General features: G+C 45.2%; 2 protein-coding genes across 3 annotated transcripts in view; one reads left to right on the forward strand and one right to left on the reverse strand.

The window, feature by feature from the left end:
* Positions 1-18444, reverse strand: part of Tdrd1 (tudor domain containing 1) — a 37725-nt gene extending 19281 nt beyond the window's left edge. Inside the window, exons 1-12 of the mRNA XM_041661741.1 lie at positions 18126-18444; positions 15074-15132; positions 9206-9359; positions 7634-7739; positions 6834-6897; positions 5876-5980; positions 5509-5691; positions 4938-5081; positions 4263-4434; positions 3243-3329; positions 237-404; positions 48-155 (exon numbers count right to left, since the gene is read on the reverse strand). Of these exons, the coding sequence (XP_041517675.1) occupies positions 48-155; positions 237-404; positions 3243-3329; positions 4263-4434; positions 4938-5081; positions 5509-5691; positions 5876-5980; positions 6834-6897; positions 7634-7739; positions 9206-9359; positions 15074-15132; positions 18126-18429 (1654 nt within the window). The 5' untranslated portion in view covers positions 18430-18444. The remainder of the gene's footprint in view (positions 1-47; positions 156-236; positions 405-3242; positions 3330-4262; positions 4435-4937; positions 5082-5508; positions 5692-5875; positions 5981-6833; positions 6898-7633; positions 7740-9205; positions 9360-15073; positions 15133-18125) is intronic.
* A 7123-nt stretch (positions 18445-25567) lies between these two features.
* Positions 25568-27422, forward strand: part of Ccdc186 (coiled-coil domain containing 186) — a 35107-nt gene continuing 33252 nt past the window's right edge. The window contains exons 1-2 of one of the 2 annotated variants that reach the window (XM_041661156.1): positions 25568-25766; positions 27037-27279. The gene's annotated coding sequence lies outside the window, so the exon portion shown is untranslated. The remainder of the gene's footprint in view (positions 25767-27036; positions 27280-27422) is intronic. The other variant, XM_041661157.1, reaches the window with a different exon arrangement.

The raw sequence follows: 27422 nt of genomic DNA on the forward strand, positions 1-27422 counted from the left end.
ATCAAAGATTTTGATTTTACTCAGCTGCAGGTAAAACACGCCCTCACCTGAGAACTGAGCACAGCACACATCCCCGATGGTTGGATAGAAATCAGAGCGTGGGGTCACCTGGCCACAGTACTTGCTGAGGGATTCCTGCAGCTCTGCAAGCTTGTCTGTGGACACAAATCACATCTTAGACACAGGAATGCAGGCGGTGAACGAGGGCGATGGCACCAACTAGGAAACTGACTCACGGCCGCTCTGCAGCTGCTGGCAGAAGAAGTCCTCTGGAGTCTGGATGTGCGCAACCACTCCGCAGAACTCGTCACCCACACTCAGGCTCAGCACTTTGGGGATCAGGGCGTTTCTGTCTATCACGGTCTTACTCTCGGGGGTCACTCTTCCAAGGTCCTCAGGAGCACCTGTCAGAAAGCAGAAAGATGCATTCTGGACCACAGAGGGGATCAAAGTAGTGACAAAGTAACAAGGGAACCAAAAACATTTGAATTACTCTAAAAGAAAGATCGAAATGGTGCAAACATCGAGTGACAGCAGCCCCGGGTGAGGAGGGAAGCAAGCACTCGTGGGGGGCCTTCAGTTTGTGTCACCAAAAGTTGGAAGCATCTGAAGAAGGAAAACCACGGCATAAAAACATCAGATCTAACTAAAGGGTTCTCTAGTAAAATATTAACAATCTAAGGTGCTCAGGGAAATAGAATTTAGAGTCAGTTCTATCACAAGGTCTCGAAGAGACAGAAGAACACCCTTCAGAGTGAAATGGAATCCCACAAAAAACCGTTTGTTACAATATAATGAATGTAATTAAAATTACGCTTTAATGTGCATTAGTCAGTTCAAATGAGGAACAAGTGACAAACACCACACGGTGGGGGCCCAGAGCTGACATCAGAGACTGAAGTAGCAGGAGCTTTGAACACTATGAAAACTATTCAGGAAGAAAGGTAACTCCTAGGAATAAATAACAACAGAACAGGCAGCCTACAAAACTCCCATATTCTCAATGGCTGGATAGAGTTAAGACAGACATCATGACATCAACATATCAGATTCTGCAAGACAAACCAAGACGATGGTACTGATCAGAAGAAACCCGAGGTCGGTCTCACTGTTAACTCGGGTGTGCAAATCAGCAGATGACCAGTTTGCAGAATGAACGCTGCCAAAGACCTGTCAGGTCCCATGCTGACAGCTCCAGAGCAGAGGAGCCTGCCATCTCAGACTAACTTCCCACAGTGCAGTGCAAGAGGTTCTTGAAATGAGGTCAAAATTCCTCTGAAATGGATAGTTTCCCCAAACCAAGGTAAATGCCAGTGATTGCAAAATGTAACAAAGTAAACATTAAAAATATTTTATGTTTCAGAAAAGTCAATATATAAATGAAGACTTGGACAAAAAAACAAACTCAATAGGAAAAAAATGAACTGTTGTTGCACTGAAGAGATGAAGATTTGCCAGTTTGGGGGAGCTCCATGACCTTCGGCATCTGCTGCCCCATATGTGACCAGGCGGGGTGAATGATCACAATGACTATAATGCTCCCCTTCAGCTATCTGTCACAGGCTCCTGGGAGCTCCCAAAGCACAGGCTGAAAGCCTACTGTGTGGCATCTGACATGAAAGGAGCTGATTAGGGAATCTCTTCCAAGTCTCATGTCCTGCAGGCAGGTGAGTCTTCAACATGAAGCGCAGAGACACTGCAGCCCCCGCAGTGACGGATGAGAGACTGTTTTAGTTAGAGTCTCTAACTTCTGGGAGGAGACACCATGGCCAAGGCAACGCTTACAAAGGATTTAACTGGGGCTTGCTTACAGTCTCAGAGGGTTAGTCCATTATCCTCACAGCACTAGAGAAGCAGCAGAGAGCTACGTCCTGACCCTTGGGCAGAGAGAGAGCCTAGGCTGGCATGGGCTTTTGGAGCTTCAAAGTCCATCTCCAGTCACACTTCCTCCAACAAGGCCACACCTTTTCCTTCTACTCTTTTCAGATGGTGCCACTCCCTGTGAGTAAGCATTCAAATCTATGAGCCTATGGGGACCATTCTTATTCAGTCAACCACAACACGGTATAAAGGTGTGTCGGCCTGGCCCAGCACAGCTTGAGGTCTTTCTTCAGGATGCTTAGCAATCTTCTACCCCTTCCTCTTTCCCCTCAGCAGGGGTATTGTTCCACACTGCAGTTACTTTCCCAGGCAAGCACAGCTGAGACTGATCCACTTGTTCACATTCTAAGGTAAGCTCCCTCTCTCCTGCACCTTTTCTTGATGGTCAAGTTCAGTCACACCTCACTTTCAGTTTTTCAGACCCAACCATGTCCATTTAAATTGATGCCTTTTACAAATGTGCTCTTTATTCCCTGGAACAAGGTCCATTGTTGTAAAGCGTTCCTCAAGAGATGGCCGTAAGGGAAGAAACATGGATGAAGGGACACACAAATGTGTGTAGGGAGAAAAACCACTAAGAACTGGCAACTAAGTAGACAAAGGTGCAGGACAGGAAGTGAGATGAGGGTGGCAGAGCTCAGAGTAGTTCAGTCTGAGTTAGGTCTGCATCCAAAGCAAGTGCCAATGAGCAAGGAGAAGTAGACCAGAAAAGCTGTGCTTATGAGCAAGTCATGAAAAATGCTCACGGGAACTTAATTCTGTCAAATTTGATGTAAACATGCACATATATAGCTAATAAGTGAAAACTAAAGTCTTAGGAAATAGTATCCTACTACAACAGAATTTCAGAGATCTCTTGATTATTTGTAAAAACGCAGGCCAGGAATCAAATCAAAACTAAGGCAATATGAGCTAAAACATCAACCTACAGTGCTGCTTAGAGCCCTTAGTGATGATCACATTAGGACTCATCTAGGACAGACTCAAGACAGGAGGAAAGACTGAGATCAGGCGATGTGTTTCTAAGAGAACTACCCTAACGTGACATTTATGGAATGGTCCTAATGATGCTACCACCGAGCCTGCCAGGGGATGAAGAGGACACTGCGGGGGGGGGGGGAGAACACTGCCGAGGAGGGGGATGACAAAGAGGGGACGAGGAGGATACAGAGGACACTGCTGGGGGGGATGGGGAGGACACTGCCGAGGAGGGGGACGACAAGGAGGGGACGAGGAGGATACAGAGGACACTGCTGGGGGGGATGATGGATGGACAGGGAGGACACTGCGGGGGGGATGGGGAGGACACTGCCGGGGGGAGGGGACCAGGAGGACACTGCTGGAGTCATCTTTATACTCACTTTGGTCCACACTTTGCTTCTCGGAGTTGTGCACATCTGGTTTTACACCATATCCCATTTCCACAAGCACGTGGTCCAGCTGTTTTCCTATAGGTGATGAAGAAGAGACACCTCCACTGAGACACTGTCCAAAGCATCACAGGCAGAGGAAAGTACGAGAGAGGTCAGCCATGGATCTCAGATCTCCTAACCCTCACACAAGGCTTTGCTTCACCAGGCCAGTTATTACAGGCGAAAAACACCCAGAAAAGCAGTTCACAAACTGAAACAAAAATTCCCAATTACTTGAGCAAAAATTTCATGACAAGATTTATCTTCAAAAGTCTGAATGATAAGAAAGTTAGTCACTAGCTCAGAAGCACATTTAAATTTACCACTGTCCATGACAAAACACGAAAGGAACGAGATTTTATGCCCAAAGCTTATCAGCCAACGCTGACATGGACTCACAACATGACACACACATATCTAAGGAACAAAGACAGATTATATACTAGATTTCAACAGAGAAGCTCCTGCTCTACTCAGTCACATGTGCAATCCCTTCTCTGAGAGCACAGAGACAACACCTTGGAAACTGATGCAGAGAGAATTAAAGTAGGAGTCACTGGTCAAACAGATAAACCACAAAGGAAGGGCAGGACTACAGAACACATCCACTCTGCAACTCAAACACAAAGTCCTAACTTCATACATGTCTATGAGGGCATGCCAAGAAAATGCATGGGGGATGAAAAGACTCAAAGCCACTCATTAATTTCTCCCGTGACGGGGTAAAGTCATTAGCAAACATTATAATGACTGTATTAAAAGGCTAATAGCATAGTTACCCCATGTTAGCCCAAACCTGGCTTGCTAAACCATCTAATTCCACAGAGTTTTGACAGACTGCTAAAACAGGCCCTTTTTTCATCACACTGGGGATAACTTGAGAGACGTTACTGGGCCTCATGTCCATGGTTCTGCTGCTCCTCTGACAGATGGGAACTAAATAGCATGAAAGACAGACTTATCTCCTACCTGAACCTTCTAGAACGACATCAACGGCATAGGTGAGCGCCCCCTCTTCCAGCACATCCATGATCCTGACTGAGCAGTACTGCTCCAGCAGCAGGGCCTTGACAGCTGTGACACAGTCCTCGCTCCACTCACCCTGGGCTGGGAGGACACCTGCCACAAAGCACTTTATGGCCTGAAAGATTTTATGCAAATTACTCAAAGGATCAGTATTTTAAAATGAAATTTTCTAATTAATTAAAGAGTTTTTAAAAGAATTTATTTCATGCCAAAAAGAATCATCAAAAGCTTTCAATAGTAACCAGGTAAACCATCTGAACTGTGGTTAATTTGACCCCTTTAATGCCTCTACTGACAATGCTAACTGCTGGTAACTGATGCTTCAGAAATAGATATAACAAAAAAATTACCTTTATTATATATCAGTTCTGCCTTCTTTCCAATAATATATAGAACAAAAATGATGGATTTTATAGAGCTGATAAGATGTTCCTGTAAAAGTTACTCACAAGAGATGCTACTTAGAGAAGGGCACCAGGAGAATCCAGCTCTAGGATACTCAACCAGTGTCAGAGACAGGACAGTGGGCACAGTGATGCAGGGAGTCAGCAGCAAATGCTGCAATCCAGTGACTGCTCCCTGGAGATGAGGACAGGAATTTACAGAGAAGAAACTCACAGAAGGAGGGAACAAGTCAATGCTCTTGCTTAGCTGGTGAATCCTGTCCACGGGAATTACTTCTTCATTTCCATAATCAATGTACAGGACGTGTGCCTTCTTCTGGAACTCATCAACACCTCGTATTACTGCTCTGTTCCAGGTCTGCAAGGGAAAGAGGCAACATTTGGCTTTAAAACCCAGTTTTACAATCCTGATCTAAGAAGCCATCAACCTAGAGAGCAGGTAAGCAAAAGGTTCCTATTTCAAACTCTGTAGGCATTCAAAAACTCAACATCCTTCAAGGAGATATCCCTAAAGCAGTCTAATTAGGACAACTCAGAGTTGTTCTAGCCCAGAGGACTATCACACACACCTCAGCTCCACACAGAGGTGCAGCTGAAAAGGCCAGCAAGCAGTGCAGTCACTTGGGAAGGACCAGTCCAGGGAGGAGTGAGACTAGGGTGACCCAAGTTAGCCCCTAGCTAGCTCTTGTAGCTTTAATAGCTTTAGTCTTCATGAAGTGGCCTCAACAAGGTTACCTTGTTGAAGCTGAAGCATCCTGTTAAAAATTCAATCCGTCAGTGGTTACCTGATCAACTGTGTACTTGGCAACACAAACTTCCCCCTCAACAGGAAGATAACCATCTTCAGGCACCATATCTGCATATGTCTCCTTCAAACTTGCAGACAGTTGGCTCATGTATTCTAAAACCTCCGAAGAATACAACTGGACATAAAAGTTACTTGGGTGCTTGAATTCAGTAACTGTGCCCTTTCAAAGACAGAAAAAAAAACACCAAAACAAGTTCCTTCAATTTTATACCTAAGAGAGAAAAGTAGCGCATAATGTGCTTAGTTACGCTGCAGACTAGAAGTTAGCAGCAAACAAGGCATGGAACCCAGAAGCTCTCTAGATCTCCATGTAAACAAAACAAAACAAAAAACAACAAAAATACCTTTATTTCCATGGCTTTCTTGAGTTGCAGACTTCTCAAATCAGAAAGCATCACTCTCTCAGCACCAGCAGTCATTTCTTTAGTAATTCCCAGGGGGCGATCACCCTGCTTGGAGAAAGCACACAAAGCTGTGCCCACAGGCAACCTGCCGATGGCACGGTGGCCACCAGCCCTTCTTCCTGGGGGGTCAATACGCAGTGCAGGCGCTGGCCAGGCCGCCAGCAGCTCCACAGAGCCGCCTTCCACAGGCGGGCACAGCACAGGGCTCCAACACAGGAACATGAGTGACAGCAAAATAACCTTCAGGTAGTTACACAGATCAATCCATGCAACATTTAAGAATATTTATTCCAGTGTTTGAAAGAGACTCACTCCACAAGGCAGGCTGGCCTGAAACTATGTAGCCTTAGCTAACCTAGAACTCAAAGCTGTCTTCCTGCCTCAGTCTCTCAAGTGCTGGGTTTGCAGGCATGAGCCACTATATCTGGTAATATTTAAAAGTTAAAATGTTTACCTGTTATATTTTGAAATTGCTGTAAAAAATTTTTCAGTAGAAGGTAGCAGCAGCTACAGAGAGATGAGAATTCTCTATGAATACGAACAGGACACAATGGTAGTAAAAATGCTGTGGTCCAGATAGTTCCCTAAATGGAGGAGAGACCCACGGACGGAGAACCTGAGCTGGCAGGGCCATAAAGCACGGGCTCTGCAGTCGTCCTCACTCTGTACAGGCACAGGACTTTCTGGAGAATATTTTGGGGAAAGACTAGAAATAAACAATCCTCAAGCAGCCATATCATCCCACTCTATCCCACCACTACTGGGTATGGAATTATTGGGGTTTTGTTTTGTTTAGAAATAACTACAAGCATGATGCAGATGTTCAAAGTATCTTAGCTTGCTAAGTCTTCTTCATAAAGGAGGGTTATTTAAAATTTAATGCCAAAAAATATCCTACCTCATTTTTCACTTCAGTGGTCTTTGTTTCAAATGGTGATTTATTATCTTCCAGCTTGTGCAAACTGAAATAAGACAGCTGATTAATATATGCAGTTCAAAGAAAGGGGTCATAAATCTCAATTTCATTAAAATTCTCAGTCAACAAAAATTTAGGAGGTCAAAAGCTTGCAGAGAGTGATGTTGATAGCAGAAAGCAGCAGACCTGAGATGCCCAGGAAAAGCTCCACCATGGGTGTGTGCACCACATCTCCTCTAAAGACCCCAAAAGAGAAGGCCTAGAGCAGCCCAGGCTTCCAGGTCCTTGTCTGTAGCATGCACATAGTCTTTGCATCCCACAGAGACTGCTGTGTAAACTCGGCCACACCTCCTGAGGCCCTGTGAGGCTGCAACACTACCATCCAGAACACATACAACAAGTGGGTGCTGTGAAATTCTAGCCATGAGAAATCCACTCGAGGGGCTGGAGTCGGCTGAGTGGTTAAGAGCACTTGTTCTTGCAAAGGACCCAGGTTCAATTTACAGCACCCAAATGGAAGTTCACTACTTCCTCGCACATCAGACACACATGTGGTGTACAAACAAACACACAAAATAATAAAATGAATCCAAAATAGAAAATCCATTGAGGTTCTAAACCTTGCTAAGCACTAGCTAGTGCTTCAGACTTACAAGCGGGGCTGGCAGGGGGTGGTGAAATCACACCACGCACATAGCTTGGGCTTGCCTAATTCATTAAATCCTCGTCCATCAGAACAACATGTACTCACTGACCCAGAGAATAGAAGCAGCAGTGCTCACCTCTGCTGCACCGGTCTGCAGATGGTGCTGTGGGAAGACCAGTCCCTCCTCTGGCAGGCTGTGGAGCAGTAGTAGGTCTGCTTGCACTGGGAACACCTCAGCGACCCTGAAGAGCACAGTCCGTCTCAGTTAAAGAGCGTGGCTGCAGAGACACCTCAGTGTGATGATGAGCAATGACTGCTCTTCTGAGGACCCAGGTTTGATTCCCTTCATCCACGTGGTGGTGGCTTACAGCCCTCTACTTAACTCCAGTTCCAAGGGATATACTGCCCTCTTCTGGTGTCCTCAGGAAACGTGTGTACATGGAAAACACACACTTAAAAGGCAAAATGCCCCCCACACACACAAAAAAACCAATCCTTTTTTAAAATGAAAGAAATACACACAAAACACTGATGAGCTGAGGTTGATCAGCTATCACAATGATAATCACCAAGAAAGACCATGCAGACCCTGGGCTGCTTAGGTCAGGCCTTGGGAGGACTTTTCAGACTCTCGAATGCAGAAAGAACAAGGGTGAAAGTGAGTGCAGGCTCAAGCTGGAGACGCAAACATCCCAGGAGAGCCTGGAACACACACTGAAATGAGAGCTGGAGGCGCAGGGCTGCAGGAGGACATGGCAGGGACAGGAAAGGATTTCTCATGTGACATTAAAGACAAAATGGGGAAGCATCACACAGGAGACACAGGGACACTTCTGAAATAAAATCCTACCAGCCCCCAGGTGGAAGAAAACAACCTAAAATTAAAAAACAAAAAGATCTTAAATGCTTCAACTCTAAAAATGAAAAAAATTAAAAAGCTAAATTTCCAAGTAGCCAGTAAGCTTATGGAAAATTTGTCAGGTCCTGAGGAGACTACAGACCAGAACAAGGAGCCACATTGCCCACCACGAGGAAGGCTTTCGCTAGACCAACACCACCACCGACAAAGACACAGGGCGAGCAGAACTCATGGCCATGGAAGCGACCTGGGAAATGCTCTGTGGTTCCTCTACCTTTGACTCACATCTTCTACTCCCAGGTGGAGACTCAGAGGCCTCCACAGCCTGGGACAAAGGGGCTAAGAGCTCTGTTCACCAGAACCAAAAGCTCGACCTGAGTACAACATCTCTTCCCAGGAACAGACAACCTGTCAAAACTCCACATTCTATACAACAAAGGTGTACAGGCATCTGTTCATCATAGCAAATAAACTGTAAACCACCATGAACACCATGAAACAGTCATACAATCACTGCTTCTCAACACACACAGATAACTGGGACATAGATTAATCTGATAGCCATTCTAAATGAAATAACACGTAAACAAATGGGCCTAGGCCGTGCAGTTCTATTATGTGACACTGTGCAGCACAATTGTCTGGGTGGGGCTAGAATGGTGGGAAGGGACAAGACAGCAGGTTCTGAGACTAGAGATATCTATCTTAAGATGTCCGTCTGCACTTCAGGATATGTAATAACTGAGTAAGAAAGCAGGAAGAACAGGAAGGAGAAGAGCAACAGGCGCTGGAGAGGACGAGCACACTTTACACACACCATTACAGTCAGTGTGTTTGTTCAGTGCTTACCAAACAGGCCGCAGCGGTGGCAAGTGGTCGACCGAAGGGGCGGTCCTAGAGAGCTGAAGAGCGCAGCGTTACTTACAGACAGAGCGTTCTCAAACGACTTGCGGGGTTTGTTTGGTTTTCCAGGAGACACATTATTATTATTATTGCTGGGCTTCTATGAAGAACAAAGAACAGCAAGGTTACAATGTCTCCTCAGCACTACATGTGGGACAGCCTTGCTGCTAACAGTGTAGGTAAGAGTTTCACAAACAACTGAAACCCTAAACTTAGCATACAAATCAAGCACAAAGTCAACTCTGGCAGGGAGCATAGACGACACTAATTATGCTCAACTGGTAAAATGATGATCCCCCCACAAGTTGTGTAGAAATAATATAAAATTTACACTAACCAGAGGTATGTACCAATCAAAACTACGTTATGAAGCATTCAATTAACCCACAAGAATGTAAGGGAAACATGGATGGCAGAAGGTAAGATGTCAATATGTATAAATGGATAAATGAGGCATCACTGAAATATATCTTGTATGAGAAATTCAAGTAGTAGAAAGATGGAATATTACCTCATGACTATAAATTAAGAGACCAGGGGACAATCTATTACTATCAGATAAAAGATTACATTACAAAAGAGATAATTTCCACAGAGGACAGATATGATCAAATGGTCAATCCACAAGACGACCTCACATAGCCCTAGGTTTGTATGGGGTCAACAGCAGAGCTCCTCAATACGAAACAAAACTGAGAAGAGAAAGGCAGTCAGTGAGATTTAAATGTTCTCTCTCAACAACTGACAGACTAGACAGAAAAAGAGCAAGAATCAGAACTCAGCACCACATCAGTCAGCAGGCCCTGCCCGGATGAACCAACAAGGGCAGACATGCCTTCTCTTCATGTGCTAAGCAAACACTAGCAGCAAGCCTGAAACCTGCTTTAAATCAAACTATAACTTGAGAATAAGGGAAGGGACACAGCTCAATAGTGTGTGTCTTCTGCGCACACATTCATGAGAGCCAGCTTCCTTCCATCTCCAGCACAAGAAAAGGGGCACACAGCTAAGAAAGGATGGCTGAACAGAAGCCACACAATACACTCCAGCTGGGAACAAGTACTCAGAAGGCACTAAGTTTATCATGCCAAACACTTGGACACTCAAAAACACTCTTAATAATGTGTGGGTCTCAGAGGACACGTTAAGGCATACTGGACAGAAAAAGAAATACAAGTTATCAAAAGTTATGGGACACTCTGAAGCTCCACTGAGAGAAAAATCGAGAGCAAAAGCCGCAAGTCAACAAGCTGATGTCTCCAAGTAAGGCAATAAAGTGAAAGACAACTGGACTACACACCCTACAAGCATCGCACAGCCAATCCTGGGAAGACTAGACTCAGCATACATAAGCATTGGTTATACAAGTAACAGGGCCAATTTTAAACATTTATAAACCAAGAGCATTAAGTAATTTGAACAGAGTTATAAATATTAATAAAATTCTATCACCGTTTTAAGACCCCCAAAAGAAATGACAAAATCCAGGCTAATTTCACTAGGGAATTCTACCAAATATTTCAGTAACGAAAATAATGTACAGCTTCATTTTGAGGAAACAGAAGCAAACACCTTTCTTTTTATCAAGGTCAATATTTCATTGGTATCAACCAAAGAGTAAAAAGTTAATATTCCATAACCACATGTTACAATATCTTAATTGTAGTAAGGAGGTCACTAGTTAGTTCCTGGCCACTTAGCCTCCAAATAATCACATAGAAACTGTATTTTTTAAATCACTGCTTGGCCCATTAGCTCTAGCTTCTTATTGGCTAACTCTTACATCTTAATTTAACCCATCTCCATTAATCTGTGCATTATCTACCAGCAAAGTTTCAACACATCTGTCTCCTCTGGCGGCTCCATGGCTTTTCTCTGACTCCGCCTTCTTCCTCCCAGCATTCAGCATAGTTTTCTCCACCTAGCTCTGTTCCCCTATAGCTCTGCTATCGGCCCAAAGCAGTGCCTTTATTTATCTATGGTGATCACAGCATACAGAGGGAAATCCCACATCAAGAGATTAATGTAATCCACAAAAAAAAACAGACTAAAATATCTGTCATTGTATTAATCACTACAGTAAATACATTTGATTCCTAGAATAGATGACTTCAGCAAAGACAAAATGAAGTAGAAAGTTCTGTCATTTCTGCCTCTTAGAGCTCAAGAACAAATAAATACAATGACTCAAACATTCCTCAGCATAAATCTAACTCAAGATTTAATACACAGAAGCTGAAACCAGCAAAGCTAAAGAAATCAAAGACTACAAATGGACACACACATCTGTGGGTCAGAGGATTCAGTACAGAAAAGGTGTCTAACTCCATCAGATGATACATTTGATGCTATCTCGTCAAATCAGAGCAGTATTACTTTGTAGATATGGGAATGAGAGTATTCTAATCAGTCTATTTAAAGGCAAAGAAACTTAGAATCTTGAAAAGCAAAATAAAGTTGAAGTATCAATGCAATTCAGGACTTATCTGTCTATGTGACCATGGTCCCAGCAGGAGAACAGAGAACAAATGGAAAGCAATGAAGAACACAGATTCTCTGTGGCATCTATAACTTCAAGAACATCCTCAACTGACTTGACTAATTTGCAGACAACCAAGAAAAGCTAGCCTTCCCACGAAGAGCACCAGGACAACAGAACACCTCCAAACAAGACAGAGAGACACAAGCCAAGCTCATTAAGCAAACTGAGTCAGAAGGGATTAAAATATAAAACCATGAAATGTTTTCAAGAGGAACATGCCTAAGTTATCTAAAGTAGCAAAGAGTTTGCACCCAACACACACACACACTTGGATTCTGAAGCATAAAAACAGTTTTTAAAACTTAAGTTAAAAAACATAAATTATCCAAATAGAAAATGGAAAAAAGACAAACATTTCTCCAATGGATATTGTACACTGACTTTTCACCAGATAAAATACTAAAAATCCAGCCCAATCTCCAAGGAATTATCCAGAGAGAGAAAAACCTGTAGTAGAATTCCTTGGAGAAAACATTCTCAAAATGACTATAGAACTCGGATAGCCAGGGTTGAAGGAGGGGCAGGTGATGTGGGATTCCCGTCCGTATGCTGTGAATACCATTGGTTAATAAAGAAACTGCTTTGAGCCTATAGCAGAGCAGGGCAAAAAGAGCTAGGCAGCGGGGGAGGGAAGATGGGGGCAGACTAAACGCAACGTGGGGAGAAAGAAGGCAGAGTAAGAGAGAAGCCAAGGGAGCCGGACAGAACTTTACTCGGTAAGCCACAGCCACATGGTGATACACAGATTACTAGAAATGGGTTAAATTAATAAGAGTTAGCCAATAAGAAGTTAGAGCTAATGGGCCAAGCAGTGATTTAATTAATACAGTTTCTGTATGGTTATTTTTGTTCTGGGCTGCCAGGAAGAACACGCAGCCTCCCACAACAAATTGGCATGCCAACATGGTTGACTACGACTAAAATCCACTTAAAACCTGAGAGTGTTTGGAAAGAAATTCTAGGCAGAAAAAAAAAAAAAAAAACCAAACCACCCGAGTTAGGCACCGCTTAACACTGGGGCTCCTTTAAGAGGGGTATTCCTGATTCAACGGTAGCAGAAAAAAAAAAAGCCACGCAGTTTAGAAAGGGCAGCTTTCTGGGCTGTTCTGCCAGTGTGAACTATGGCTCTCTCAGGAGGCGGAGCACTTGAATGGGGTTTGAGAGCAGCATGCAGCAAGTCACCTGGTGGCAGCATGGGCCAACTGGTTACCAGAGTTGAGGTGGTAAGGACGACTCCCACCCAGCAGTCTCAGAGGCAGAGAATGGAGCTCCACCATGTCAGACTGGGCAGAACCAAGGGCAAAGCACTCTTAGAAGCGCTGAGCCTTTTAAGAAGCACTCCTGGACATATAAGAATTACAGATACACAATAGGACAGATTCAGACATAAAAGACCTCTAAATGATTCACAGTGTGTTTAAAAAATGTACACAGGCTTGGGAGAGAGAAGACAGTAAATGTTAACATAAAAGAGCACAGACAGCCATAGATTAAAGGAGTAAAAGTAATAGAGTAAGAAAAATAAGCCATGTAAAGATGGAGAATTCGCAGAGTCCAGATTATGTATATTATTGTGTTTTCTTTGAATTTTTTGACTGTGAAGGAGCCAAGTACAGAGAGACACTTCATTGTATGGACTGCTAAGCCAACATATATACCAACATATATATTTCAAAGGTTTCTTGAGTTCAAAATTTGGGTCTAAGAATTTGTTGCTTTGGAAAAGGGGTGGTTGTTTCCACAGAAGATGAGAACCTGTGGATTAATTCTAGACTAATCAAGACCCCTGAAAGGTCATCATGTATACCCCCCAAAATACTTCACCCAACAAAAAGCAGGAAGCAGTTTGGAGATAACTACACCCATATTCCCAAATATTGTCTATAAATGTTTACATTTAAGGGGGCATATGCTATAGAGATTTGCATTGGTGTGGATCTTGGTTTATTGATGCAAATTTTAGCTCAATTTTGTTATATGTATATTTCTGCTCTTGATTAAGGTATTGTTTTTGTGTAGCTCATCTAAAAATGTAATGTATAATTAAGAAGTATAGGTTAATAATTATCTATAATAGTCAAGCTTGTAGTCATGTTAGTTAGGTTTTCTAGATATATAGAGATATATTTCAGTTAAATAGGTATTCTTCAAATATTTCAGAGACCTTCAGAACATGGCATTTAAAGATTTAAGAATTTAGGACTTTTCATGACAGCAAGACACATCTGCTCTGAGCAGCACCAGTTTGCTTCAAGAGGAGGATGGGCATCGAAGAAACTCCTTTAGGAGTTTGCTATCCATTTGGGCAAGAAACTGCTCTTGCCTGGACTGCTTGATGCTATGCTGTATGAACTGGACATGCAGGACCCACACAGAAATGACTGCTGAGCTTGCCTAAAGGTGAGATAATCATTTGGGATTCCTGCTACATGAATGAGTCTGCCAGAGATTCTGCAGGACACAGAAGAAAGTAACTGGCAAACTGCCAATAGAGAAGGACCTATCTTTGAAATTTCCTGCTTCATGGAAAAGTCTACTGGATACTATGGGCCTGTGGGCTAAATATTGGATGCCCCAACGATACAGAAGACCTTCGGGTGACTGTCCAGGCAGCGAGATGTCGCTCTCACTTCTAGAGTTTTAGAAGTTGCTTATATGTACTTTATGTTTACTTAGGTAATAGTATACCCTTCTGGAGTCTTTGATGGAGTTGAAGAATATATAATTATAGTTTTCCTTAGTTATGATGAAAGATAAAATATATAAAAATATATTTAACTAATTTTTGCTTGATAACTGTTTTATGTAATTTTACTATGTTAAAGTTTAAACCTTCCTTTTTTATTTAAACAGAAAAGAGAAGGTGATGTGGGATTCCCCTCCATATGCTGTAAATGCCATTGGTTAATTAATACAGTTTCTATGTGGTTATTTTGGTTCTGGGTGGCCAGGATGAACAAGCAGCCTTCTACATCAGGTGGGGCCTCTGGAGGCCACCACAGAAAGGCATGTAAGGGGCCCTGCGATGATAGCAATGGTGTCTCTCAGTGCAGGCTGTAACCCTGGGGTCACCAGATAAAGGTTACACAGAACCTCACTCTAACTCCTGTCTGCATGTGAATCTACAGTTACCTGGAAAAGGAAAAACGAATTTTCCCTAAGAAAGGTTCTAGGTTAGAGAAAAGCAAACTTGACCTTGGACCCTAAGAAAAAAAGAAATGCCTCTTTAGTAGTAGAGTCCAAAAATGTCAGGATGGAAAAAAGAAACTTACAGTTTTTACTTGCTTGGGTGGTGAACTGTTTCCAAGACTTAATGGTGACACTGGGTTCCCTAGGAGAGGGAGAACACAATTCCCAGTAAATGTCAAATAGTTTTCACTTCTGATAATGTAAAACAGTATAACTCAGTGAGGCCCAAACAGCAACTCTCTCCCTAACAACCTCCCAGCTATGCTACAAAAAATGGAAACATCTTTTTTCAGGCAGAAAATAAGCATGTGATAGAACCACAGGTGTGCGCATCATTTCTTGACTACTGCTTCTCCCACTGAACTTTTCTCCAGTCAGAAAGTAGACATTCTTACACCTTTCCAACTCCACAATGTTGCAGTTTTTAAACAAATGACCTAACACGTCAGCTGGATTCCTATAAGCTCGCTGCTCTACATACAGTCACCCGTGACATGTTGTTTCTATGTATCCAACCTTACAGACAGGAAAGGAGCATCAAGTGATCTTCTCAGATAACTTAATGCTTTTCCTCTAACAGCATCAACACTCAAGTGGCAAATTAAGAGCTGGTACTAATACACAGGAGGATTGAGTAGGGAGTAAAGGTGAATGACTAACATTAAGGGCCATTTGAGAGGTTGGATGGAAACCTACTACTGTCAAAGCCTCTTAAAATATACGCACATATGAAAGAAACTGAAAAAATAACAGGGAGGAAATGCCCCAACGTTCCCCAGCAGTGAAACCTCTTCCTCCAATGCCAGGTATGGATCCCATCTAGTTGACTGGTTGGCCAAAGGTACTCCACGGAAAATTTTCAGACATTTCAGGGTACTGCCAAGGTTACTGGTTATGCTCTACAGATGGTAAAACCCTACTACTGAACACTTACACATCACCGAGCACTTACAAGTCAAGCTGGTGCCAAACTACAGCCTTCACCCTACTCACTAGTGTTCCTCTGCCCATTACCACAGGGGAAGTCAAGCCACCAGTCAGCTGAAAACCCTGATGTGATATATTGTGAGAATAACCAACTAACTACTCTGATTGGATGCAAGCCCACCCCATGAAATGGAGCCCATGCTAGATACTGCTGGGGTAACCAAGAACCCCAAAAGCCCATGGACCTGGGGAGAAATTGTTCTGTTTTATTGTTATGCTGAAGGAGCACAGCAATAAAATTACTCAACATTCTGCTACACCTACAGACCAGTGTCTCACTCAGCCATCACCAAAGAAGCCCTGTACAGTAGGTGTACACTAACAGAGCACCCCACAACGGGCAACGTGCAGAGGCTTTTAAACACTGGGTCCTAAATGGGATATCTTTATCAAACTCCTCTCCTCGAGGCTCAGATCTATAAGGAAGAGGAAGTGAAAAGATTCTAAGAGTCAGAGGGGAGACCCCAAGGAAGCATTGTCTTCCAAGTCATAGCAGGCTGACACATGAACTCAGAGATTGTGGCAACATTTACCAGGTCTGCACAGGTCCAAGTGGATGGGGGTCTCAGCATCAAGACCCCCGGGGAAGTGAACTGGATCCTCCATCCCTAACCAGGAAGCTACCTGCAGCTGACACCTATTTACAAAGGATCTGACTGGATAACTAGCCCCATGCCTGTTGCCTATCAGTCGATGTCAACACAGAGTGAGTTCTCTGGTATATGTGTGTGTGTGTATGTGTGTATGTGTGTGTGTGTGTGTGTGTGTGTAGATGTTTTCTCCTGCTGCTGCTGCTGCTGCGTGTGTGTGTGTGTGTCTTACTAATCTTTTGCTTGTACTTTATGGTTTCTGATTTTGTGGGTTTTTTTTGTGTGAGTTTTGTGTGTTTTTTTGTGCTTTTTCTTTTTTAAAAATCTCGTTTACCTGTTTCCTAAAGAGGTAAGACAAAGAAGTGTGGAGTTGGGTAGGTGGGAGGATCTAGGAGGAGTTAGAAGAGGGGAAACCATATTCAGAATGTTAGATAAAAATAATTTAAAGTGTTATGTTAATACAGTGTGGAGCCCCAGACCACGTCAGTAACTTCTACAGTTGCATTAGAACCAGTGGTTTCAGCTCACACATCTGTGGCCTGTTGCCACTGGAGAACACTGGCTTACTAACTTTCCAAGAGTTGTCAGAAGTTGACGTGTGAACATGTCAGATGTTCATGCCCAATGTCAGTATCAACATGCATGAAGCTTGAGCGCAAGTACATGTTCCTGAGATTGTAATTTACCTAAACATTTAACTTGGTGTAAAATATTTTCTGTTCCCTCGTAGTAACAAACTCTAATCTCTAATTTTGAGAAAAAGTTTGGCAAACAGCTAAGTCTGAAGGAGGTCTGACATCCCTTTCAGGTAGCAGTCCTAGGCTTTTCTCCCTCACTGGAAACTGAGAACAAGCCTTCCTTCCTTCCTTGTACAAAAAAAAAAAAAAAAAAACACTTCTACACAAACATGGTAATTTTCACTGTTCCATAGAAGGTTTTAGTTTTTTTTTTTTTTTTTTTTTTTTTTTTTTTTTTTTTTTTTTTTTTTTTTTTTTACACAGAGCTGGCATTTCTGGGTTTTATTAGTTTATGGCAATGAAAAATTCAAGGACCATTAGCCCAGGCTGGTGCGCTATGAGGTGAATGCAGTTTGCACATCCTTAGTTTAGACTTAAGGGCCACGGGCCACACTGGACTGGATTAGCACAGCACTGAAAGATCATACCTCATACACTAAGAAATTAAATCCTACTAGGCCCTCCTCTCCTTAAAGAGCAAGCTCAAAGCAAATCACGTGAAACTATTAACATCCTAACTACATATCTGAGGGCTACTTTGTGCAAGGTAATTTTAAGTCAACTTCAGGATTCCCATCCCAAACCAGCATGAGTCAATCTCTCCACATCCCTGAGGATCATCTGTAGCCATTCCCTCCTGTGAAATCTTTTCTGTGATTAACGAAGCCAAGGACACTACTTGGGATTTGCTTTCCCTTCTAAATAATAACTAGGTGAAAGAACTCTTCTGTAGTCATTTGGCTGCTGCTATCCCACTGACGTTCACTCTTAAATAGTCAGAAAACCCATCAGAATCAAGTAGAAGAGCAGATTGTACTCACCTGTGGGTACTGTCTTCCTGTCTCCTTTAGACCCACCTACTTCTCCATTGATACCAGCAGGGTTTGAAGAGACCACCGAATTGTCTTCCTGACTAGCTAAATACTGTTTGCTTTGCTCACAAAGCAAGAAACTGTTGTTTTTATTTCCACTCTCTGGGCTTTTCAGTCTGAAGTTGGGGTGGTTATGCTGTGCTACAGGGCTTCTTAGCAAATCCTGTGGTGGAAGCTTGCTTTCCTTTGTCTCAAAATTAAATGGCTCTGCCATTTTACAAGTAGAGGCTTCCAAATTACTTCGTGGAATCATATTAGGTGGCAATTTAACATTCCCTGAAGTCTGGGGAAAGAAATACATTCAAGAGGTGAATCGGACTGTGAAAGCAGAGTAAGTCCAGGTGACTTCTTTCAAACATTATATATCAGATAATTCCTATAAACAACACCCAGCAGAGTTTACGTCGCTATCAAAGTCTTGCCTACGGTAGTACATAAACATGTCTCTATAATTATATAAAGTCCAGGCTTGGCAGATCCACTTACACCAACTCAAGGGCAAGAAAAGCATGTCTCAGAGATCCACACCATTCCTTACTCTGAAGTACCAGGAAAAGAAAGACCTTTCACAATGGAAAGCACCACTTCCTGTGGGAAGCCTCCTCCTTCCCAGTGGAGAGGGATATGGTCGACTACTTCAGTAGGGTTGCCACTCTGTCTTATGCCTTGCCAACTCGAGCATCACGAAGTTCCACCCAAAAGCCCTGACTCTCCCACCTGCCTGATCATCTGAGCCATCTTTCTCAACTCCTCTCAGCTGACCTCTAAGCTCTCTGGTTTTCTTAAGCATTCCAGCTGAGCTTCATAAACTGAAAAAATGAATTTCAAGGACCTATGTGTGTATATTCCTCCGAAAATGCGAGACTTGCTGCAAGTTTCATGTTTCGGTGTCTCCACGGGCCTGGGAGGCACAGCTGTAGGACACTGCTGGCTGGTTTTCCTGTCACCTGTACTCATGGCCTGGACGGAAGCCCCTGGAGTACAATAGAGTGGCTGTACCGTGCAGGTCAAACTGCCTTTTCTCCAAAACCTTCAAAGGGAGAAGCCAGAAACTGTCATTTACAGTGGCTTTGAACAAACAGATGGCAGAAAAAGGCTTGAGTCCTCAAACCCCTATTTCATTTGTTTTAAATTAGATGTAGTTTAATACAATCCTGACAATACATAAAAGATAATGGACTTGGAGACCATGAATACAATCCAGCAACAGAAAAAGTTTTATGAACATGTGGCATCTAAAACACTAATCCAGATTCAAATAAGCAGATGGCCCGTGGTATTTCTGATAGAGTTCCAAGCACAGTACTTCAGTGGTCTTCACCTTAGCATACACCACTGTAACCTATGCTGAGAGTGCCCTCAAACACCGCCCCAGGCACCCCAGCCCAGACTTGAGACTTTTTCTCCTCCCAAGCTTGCTCTTGCCTTCCTGGTGGCCCTGTGCATTTCAGGAGAGATATCCTTTGCAAAAGGAAAGGTTGTTTTAGAGCTGCAAAATTCGATGGCTCCAAAGAGCTCTGAAATCAGATGCAAGCCCCGCCTTCCTCATTAAGTAATACTAGTTTGCTCAAATCACTTCATCTTTCTCGGTTTCAATGACTCTGATAACTTTCTCAACACTAATCATGAGGATTAGACACGAGAGGGGATCTCAATCACCCAGGTCAAAGAAGGCTGCTTTCCAACACCCTCCTCCCTACAGAGAACAGCAAACAACTCATTCAGGATAAGGACACATGCACACCGAGAGCAACCACTCCAGCACAGATACGCACCCCCCCTCCACCCACCGTACCTGACTAGAGCCCAGGATCCAATTGAGAATCTGGGTCAGATACCTAATTAAGCAGTTCCCGCGATGTCGGGGAAATAAAGACACCCGAGTTGCTTTAACTCCGGAGGCTCAGTAGGAGAAACTTACTTACAGCTGGGGCCCTAGAAAAGTCTAGTGCCAAGATGTCTGACTGGTACACAGCGGGTGCGTTATCACGCCTATTAGGCCCTCACTTATAACCTGATAGCACTGCAGCTGCTACAGGAGGCAAGAGGGTTTAGGCAAAGGATCTAAGCAGTCCTAATAGCATTCCAGCTGCGGCTTCAACCAAAGCACTGAATCCATGAGTCTTTGGGGGGGGGGGAGGGGGGCAACGCGACCCAAACAGCTTTTGGCACAGGGCTGTTTCCAAGCCTGCTCTGCTCACACCCCAGTTCCCGGGCTCTGGCTCCCTCTAACCCAGACAGGATCCACCCACACCCAAACCTCTCAGCTAGGCCCGAGGGTCGCCTCTGCCCTTCCAGCCTCTCCCCATGAGCAGGTCCTGTGCCCGCCCAACGCCTGCCCGACTTAACGCCCGACCTCAACGTCCAGCTGCCAACTTCCGGCTCCCAACGACCCAAGGCCGAGGCCCATCTTGACGCCGCGTCCTGCACCCTGGTGCCCAGGCCTTCTGCCCTGGAAAGGGCCGAAAGGGCCTCTGACCCCGACCTGTCTCTGAAGCATGGTGGTGCTGGCGTTTGCCACAGCCCGAGCGAGGGCTAGGAGCTCCACCCGCACGCACCTACATACGCACTCACCTCGCTTTGGCGACCCAAGGCCGCCCTCGTGCCTGGCCCTGCGCCTGCGCAGTCCACGCCCACGCGCCTGGGACTCTGATTGGAAGCAGGTGCTCGTGGTGGTGCAGGCTCAAGCACCCGGGACTCTTCTAGCTTTCTCTAGAAAGGTGTCCCCGGAGTCCCCGGGGCAAATTTCGAGAGAAAAGGCTGCCCTGAGTCACCGGGGTTGGCATTTTAGCTTTGTGAGGGTCTTTCCGTTTTCCAGCCTACTCCTTTGCGCCTGCCTCTACTAGGAAATTAAACACACCAGCCCCAAGGCGCCCAAATGAAGGCTCGCTTTTTGCGGGGGAGGGAATGGAACTTTACTAACAAATTCCGAAGAACAGCATTTCGATGTGCCTGTCATCCACTTTCAAGAGGATTCGTTGTCAATCTTGTCTGCATTTTTAGCCTGGCCACTTCTTAAATATTTAAAAGGAATTCCCAGATTTATTACTTTACTCTTTTTGCATTTTTTTAAATTTATTTTGTGCCATGGCACATATGTGGAAGTCAGGGGACAACTTTTGGGAGTCAGTTCCCTTGTTTTGCTTTTTGAGACAGTGTCTCACTATGTAAGCCCTGACTGGCCTGTTGTTTGCTATGTTGACCCCGCTGTCCCTGAAGTCACCAATGATTCGCCTTCTTCTGGCACTATGATGACCAGGCTGGCCATGAACTCAGAGCTATCCACACTACTGTCGCTGGAATGTCGAGTTTAAAGGCATGGGCTATTGTTAGGTCCCAAACCCTGAACAAATGACTGAGATACCTATTTAACATATCAAATTGGACCTGACCGCCAGGTTCTCCCAATATCCCTCATTCCCTTCGGATATGCCTAGCATACCCCATTCTCTACCCTAAATTTCTACAGCCTCGGGGCTGGGCTGCCCTTCCCTTTCCAATCATTTCGGTCACCCAGTCTTTTGACTACCCTTTACTCTCCTGATTTCCTGGCTCCCCCTCACCCCCATCCCCTTCTCTCACAAGGTCCCCACTCAGGGTCATGTTCACTCTGGACTTTCCTAGACGCTTCTGCCACTGGCTGTGCCCTCCCTCAAATCAAACAACAAAACAAACACAAGAAACCCCTCTCCACCATACCTAGGAGCAGTCACGTCTTTCCTTTTTTATTCAGCTGCCATACCTGACATTGCCCTTTTCATCTTTAATAGATTACTTTTAGGATAGTTTTACCCTTACAGAATGAAAAAGAAGAGGGTTTTCATGATGAAGTCACATCCAGTTTCTCCTGCTAGGACTGTGTTAGTGGGATAAGGTCTTCCCTTTTAAGGACCCATTGACATCAACCGAGGCCCATAATCTATTCAAATCCCTGCCTTGCTTCTAATCCATGCTCTGAGCCAGAACCCAACATTCCCGTTAGTTATCTTTCCATCAGCTCTCTCCAGACTGGCAGCTTCCGGGAGTAGTGAGCAGGCTTTTGGAAGCATGCCCCATGATCATGAAGTTTGTCTGGTCTCAAGTTTGTCTTGTGGGAGCCCACGTGTGACTCAGTTTCCATCTGGAGTCATTCTGACTTAAAGAAGTCATTTGAGTTCAAGCTTGCCTGCTCTGCTTCTTCCAGTAACCGTGAGGGCTGTGAGTAATGTCTGCATTAGGCCACAGAAAGAGCATTTTTTTGCCCAGATGAAAGAGCACATGTTTTCTATTAAGATTTGGGCTGGTGTACTCCAGCCAGAGGCACTCCTAGTAACAGATTAGAGGCTGCTTAGCTGAAGAAGATAATGCACCTGCTGGAGCTGCCTCCCAAGGACAGTGCAGGGAGGTGGTCAGCTGACTGTACACCTCTTTGTTCTGCCTTTTGGCTGAATTTAGCATATATGCTGGCTGAGAAATATACTTGGGGCTGTTTGGTATTGGCCTCAGTCCTCCCGGTCTATCCTATGTTTCTGTCTTCATTTCTCTTGATCTAACATTTCCTCAGCCCCAGCGTCCCCTCTCAGGGAACCCCCATCTGATGTATGCCGGAGTGGGCTCCGACAAGTTCTCATGATCGGGAGAGAGTATGAGTTGTTTGGAAGACCATGGAGGCAAAGTGACATTTTTATTGTAGGATATCTGTCGGACACGGTCAAGAGACTGAGGCATGGTGAACAGTGCCTTGGGGAGCTGTGAGGGAGGCTCCAGGAACAAAGGCAGAGAGAGGGCTTTACCTCAGCCGCACTTTGTTCCCTGGATTATTCTGGGACGTGATTTTGTGCCTCCTGTGTTAGACATTCACATTCAATTGATAAGGCATGTTTGTTCTTGTTGGACACCATAACATAGCTGTGGAACCCAGTCTGGTCAGTGCGCCCCAGCTCTGGATATGGCCTCTGCCTTGCTTTCGTGCTTTCCCAGATAGAATGTACAGTACGGGCCAGGCATTGTGTTCAAATGGCCTGTCCCGAGAGAGTTCTGAGAAAGGGCTGTTCAGTCAATAGGTGTGTGCTGCCATTTATTTACAGGTTTTTCTGATCATCCTTCTCTGAGTGCGAACAGCCTTCCTCGGACCGCTGCTCTGTTACGTTTGTGTATAGAAGTGCACTGCAGCCAAAAGGAAGGTTGTCTGTTGTGTGATTTTTTTACTGTTGGCTTTTTGAGGGGCCCACTACCAGCTCCCAAATAAATCATACACGGAAGTTTATTCTTAGTTATGAATGCCCAGCCTTAGCTTGACTTGTTTCTTGCCAGTTTTTCTAACCTAAATTGACCCAGCTACGTCTTGCCTCTGGACTTTTATCTGTTTCTGTGCACTATCGTTTACTTCTTTCTCCATGGTTTGTTGTGTAGCTAGGTGGCTGGACCCTGGTGTCCCACTCTCCTTGTTCTCTCTCCTTTGCACCTTGCTGTCCTTCTCAGATTTCTCCTTCTATTTATCCTCTCTGTCTGCCAGCCCTGCCTATCCTTGCTCCTACCTCACCATTGACCGTTCATCTCTTTATTAGGACCATCAGGTGTTTTAGACAGGCACAGTAACACAGCTCCACAGAGTTGAACAAATGCAGCGTAACCCAAATCACACACCTGAAAATAATCTTCCCCAACAGTTGTTACAACTTTAGATTGCTGTCTGTCCCATTCTTTCAGGCCTCAGATCCCAGGTCCAGCAGACAAGAGCTGCACAGGTTGACGAAAACCGACAGATATCAAATACACATTTTATGAATGTGATTTATGATCATGGTAGCAGGTTTGATCATAGAGCTGATGTAGTATTTATTACATTTCTCCCCTGTAAAGTTTTCCCTTTCTACACGGTGTGCCGTGGGAGAAGTCATTACTGTTACACATTTCTTGACCCAAACTTGGAGTCAGGCCTTGTAACTTTTCAAACAAGGCACATTTGGTGGGAAACAGAGATCTGGAAAGTAGGGCAGTTCTTTAGGCTGTTCTTTTAGGTAGACACTTTCGCATCCAAGGACTAAATTCCAGGCCTTGTCCATGCTAGGCTAATGTGGCAACCCTGACTTCTTCAAAAAACAAACAAAAATCCAATTTCATTTGGGGTATTTCTAAATCCAAATATAAGACTGCAGTATTTCTATCTCATTCCTCTGGTTTTACGTCATCATTTCTTTTCTTTTATGGTTAAGACAAATTAGCTCCCCAAGCATACTTGATGTGTTTTGTTACTAGTTATAAAATCAGAAATACATTTCAAAAATTACTCTAGCATTTCTCCTGACAATGTGAGCACAGAAATGGTATCCACTCTTCTTTCACTTTGTAATAACACACTTCACTAGTAATGTTCGCCCAATTTGTTTTTAAAGCCAAACAATTCTTTTTTCCTATGCACGTATGTATGCATGCAAGTATGTATTTAGAGACAGGGACTCCAGGAGGTAAAGCTCAAAGGGCTTCCACTCCACCTTCCCAGTGTCTGGATAACAGGTGTAAGCCACGACTCCCTACTCAACCCAACAATCTGTCATTGGCATCTTCATTGCAAAATGTGCTGTAACATTAGCGTCATTTACGGAGGGAGGCGTCATTTTCTTATCAAAAAGACACTGGCGTTGCATTTTTTCCTCCCCAGCAATTATGAAAGTAGTTTAACAGGAGTTAAGTTATGCTTTTCAAACTTGCCATTGAAGACGAGTCTTAATTTTCACTCACGATTTATGTCTACACGGTCCTATACTTTAAAACATCTTTTCATTGGCAGAGGTGGTTTGCAAAACCTACAGACTGAAACTGCTCGCTTTCCTTCCTTCCCCAAACTGGGCTTGGTCTATAATTAACACCCTTCTTGCAGCCACGCAACCTTCAGGGACACTCAGCCAGGAGCCCTAGGTCCTTCCCAAGGAGACAGATGCATTAACAGGTTATTAGTAAACGATGGTATCGGGTGAAGATTCCAAGTCAAGGGTGTCATGCAACCACTGCCGAGATCTCTCACTCACAGGTAGGTTGCTCCTGCCGACTTGGCCCACTCACGTCCAGTGCAAAGTTTGCCCCTTCAGAACCGGGAAGCCACATCTCGGTTCTCTTTTTATTACTTTATGCCACTGACTCACTACGTGACCGGCCAAAGGGTGAGGAGGGAAGATGGCAAGAGTCCTTCCTACCAACACAAAGCCACGGGCTTGGAGAGGGAAGGGCACGGAAGCTCTTGCCAGGGCAGGCGTAGGCACGAGGTACGCGGAAAGGTCTCTAGGAGCCCCGGGACAGGAGGGAAAGCCACGCCCACCCCCAGGTACCCAGCGTCACGCTGCCCGCGCCACGCCGATTGGCTCCTCCCGGGAGTCCCGCCCCCTCAGCTGTAGCCGCGCCGGCTTCGGCGTCGCCGCCATCTTTGTTGATGTGTCAGCTCCTCGGGGGTGTTTTGGGGGAGACCCTGGGCTGAGAGGCAGCGGTCGGCCGCGATCTCCACGCGTGATTTCTTCGCTCACCCCGTGTCCGCGGGACCTCGCCATGGAAACGCTGGCCCCGGAGCCGGAGCTTCATCGGCCTCGTTAGGGTGCGGCCCGGGCCGGGCGACGGACGGTGAGTGGTCGAGGGGCGTCCGGGGCTCGGCGGGGGACTCGCGGGGGGCTCGGCTGGGGACTCGCGGGGGCTCGGCGGAGACTCGCGGGGGGGCTCGGCGGGGACTCGCGAGGGGCTCGGCTGGGGACTCGCGGGGGGCGCGGGGGGCTCGGCTGGGGACTCGCGGGGGCGCGGGGGGCTCGGCGGGGATTCGCGGGGGGCTCGGCGGGCGCTGTCCGCGCGCCGTGGTTCCGGCTCCGGCCGGGCCGCGACTCCGCGCGTGGGGGCGACGGCGGGATGGCTGGGCCGTCGGGACTGTGTCCGCAGAGCCGGGGACTCCGGGAACGCAGCCCCCGGCCGCCGCCTTGCCTTCTTCCCACGCGGGCTGCGCTCTCACGTTCCTTAGGAATGGTTCTTTCTGGTTGTGACCAAAGATGTCAGTGCCTTTCGTGAATCTTGGTAGGGAGTCGTCTCCAGGGTAGGTCTCCCTTACCACACATCCTCAAAGTCGCCACCCCTGGGAAACAAACAGTACAGGTAGAAGAACAGTGTGGCTGCTAGCCACGGGTCACTCTTTAAATACCCACGTCTTGGTTTTTGTTTAGTGCAGAGACCCTGGTTCGGATGCAGAGCACCCGCATTCGGGTCCTGCGGCTCCGTAGCCAGGTTTATCCGCCCTGTGTCCTGCGCCTTTGATGGCCAGCCGTTTGCTTTCTTCTGAAGTGGTAGGCAGGATGCTTGTCTGAGGAAAGTGCGGCAAATCAGCCTGACAGTGTTTCCGGGGACACTTGTAGACACTCAGAGAACAGTCTGTGTTTCTGCTCAGGTGTGGAGCGGCCTTCACAACGTCTTCACCTGTATCTTTGTGTGTGGATCCTGTGGAGGAGGCTGAGGACCCAAGGGTCTCTGCTACTCTTCAGCCCGGTGTGTAATAATGATCACACAAATAAAACAGCAGTGTTGATTGGACCATTTCTTTTTGTTCCTTTTTGGTCTTTTCATGTCTTAAATGCAGTGAGGATTTGGGGGAGGGCGAAAGTCTTGTGGTGCTGCCCCAGTGTGTCCTCCTTCGCACAATGTGATAGGTAAAGTGTAACTTTGGAAGATTGCCAGAAGATGCGTGGACTTGTTTGGTTTTTTAAAGGCCTATTCTAACTCAGAATATAGACACTTTTTTTTTTTAAAGCAGAGCTTCTATGGAGTGTGATTGACAGAGTCCTATTTTTCTTGACCAAAAGGCCGTGTGCTAGGGCAGTGACCACTCATAAGCATTTTGTTCCTTCACCCACAGACTAAAGAATTGTCCTTTGATGCTTCTCATTGAGGCAGCATAGCTGATGATGGCTTAGGGCGGTCAGTTCTGAAGCCTTCATAGCTGCGTGGTGACCGTAGTAAACAGCATGCTCAGCACAGCCCCGTGAGGAAGCCGTGGTGTGATGGTTGGAAGCACAGAGCAGCCATATTTAGAAAGCTGTCTCTCCACTTGAAGGGGACTAGTACTCTGCCCCAGTTTACAGAAGTTATCTGACTCACGGTAAGGAAAGAATATTTAACCTCAAATTCTGCTTTGTTTTCCTTTTAGTAAAAACTAAGATATTTCTTTTACTTCTTGTCTTAATGACTGAGGCCAAATTTTGAATTTCTCATAAGTTCACAAACATCACTTGGCATACAATA

The sequence above is a fragment of the Microtus oregoni genome, unplaced genomic scaffold (assembly GCF_018167655.1).
Source record: "Microtus oregoni isolate MIOR12 unplaced genomic scaffold, Mior012 000012F_ref0000307, whole genome shotgun sequence".
NCBI lineage: Eukaryota > Metazoa > Chordata > Mammalia > Rodentia > Cricetidae > Microtus > Microtus oregoni.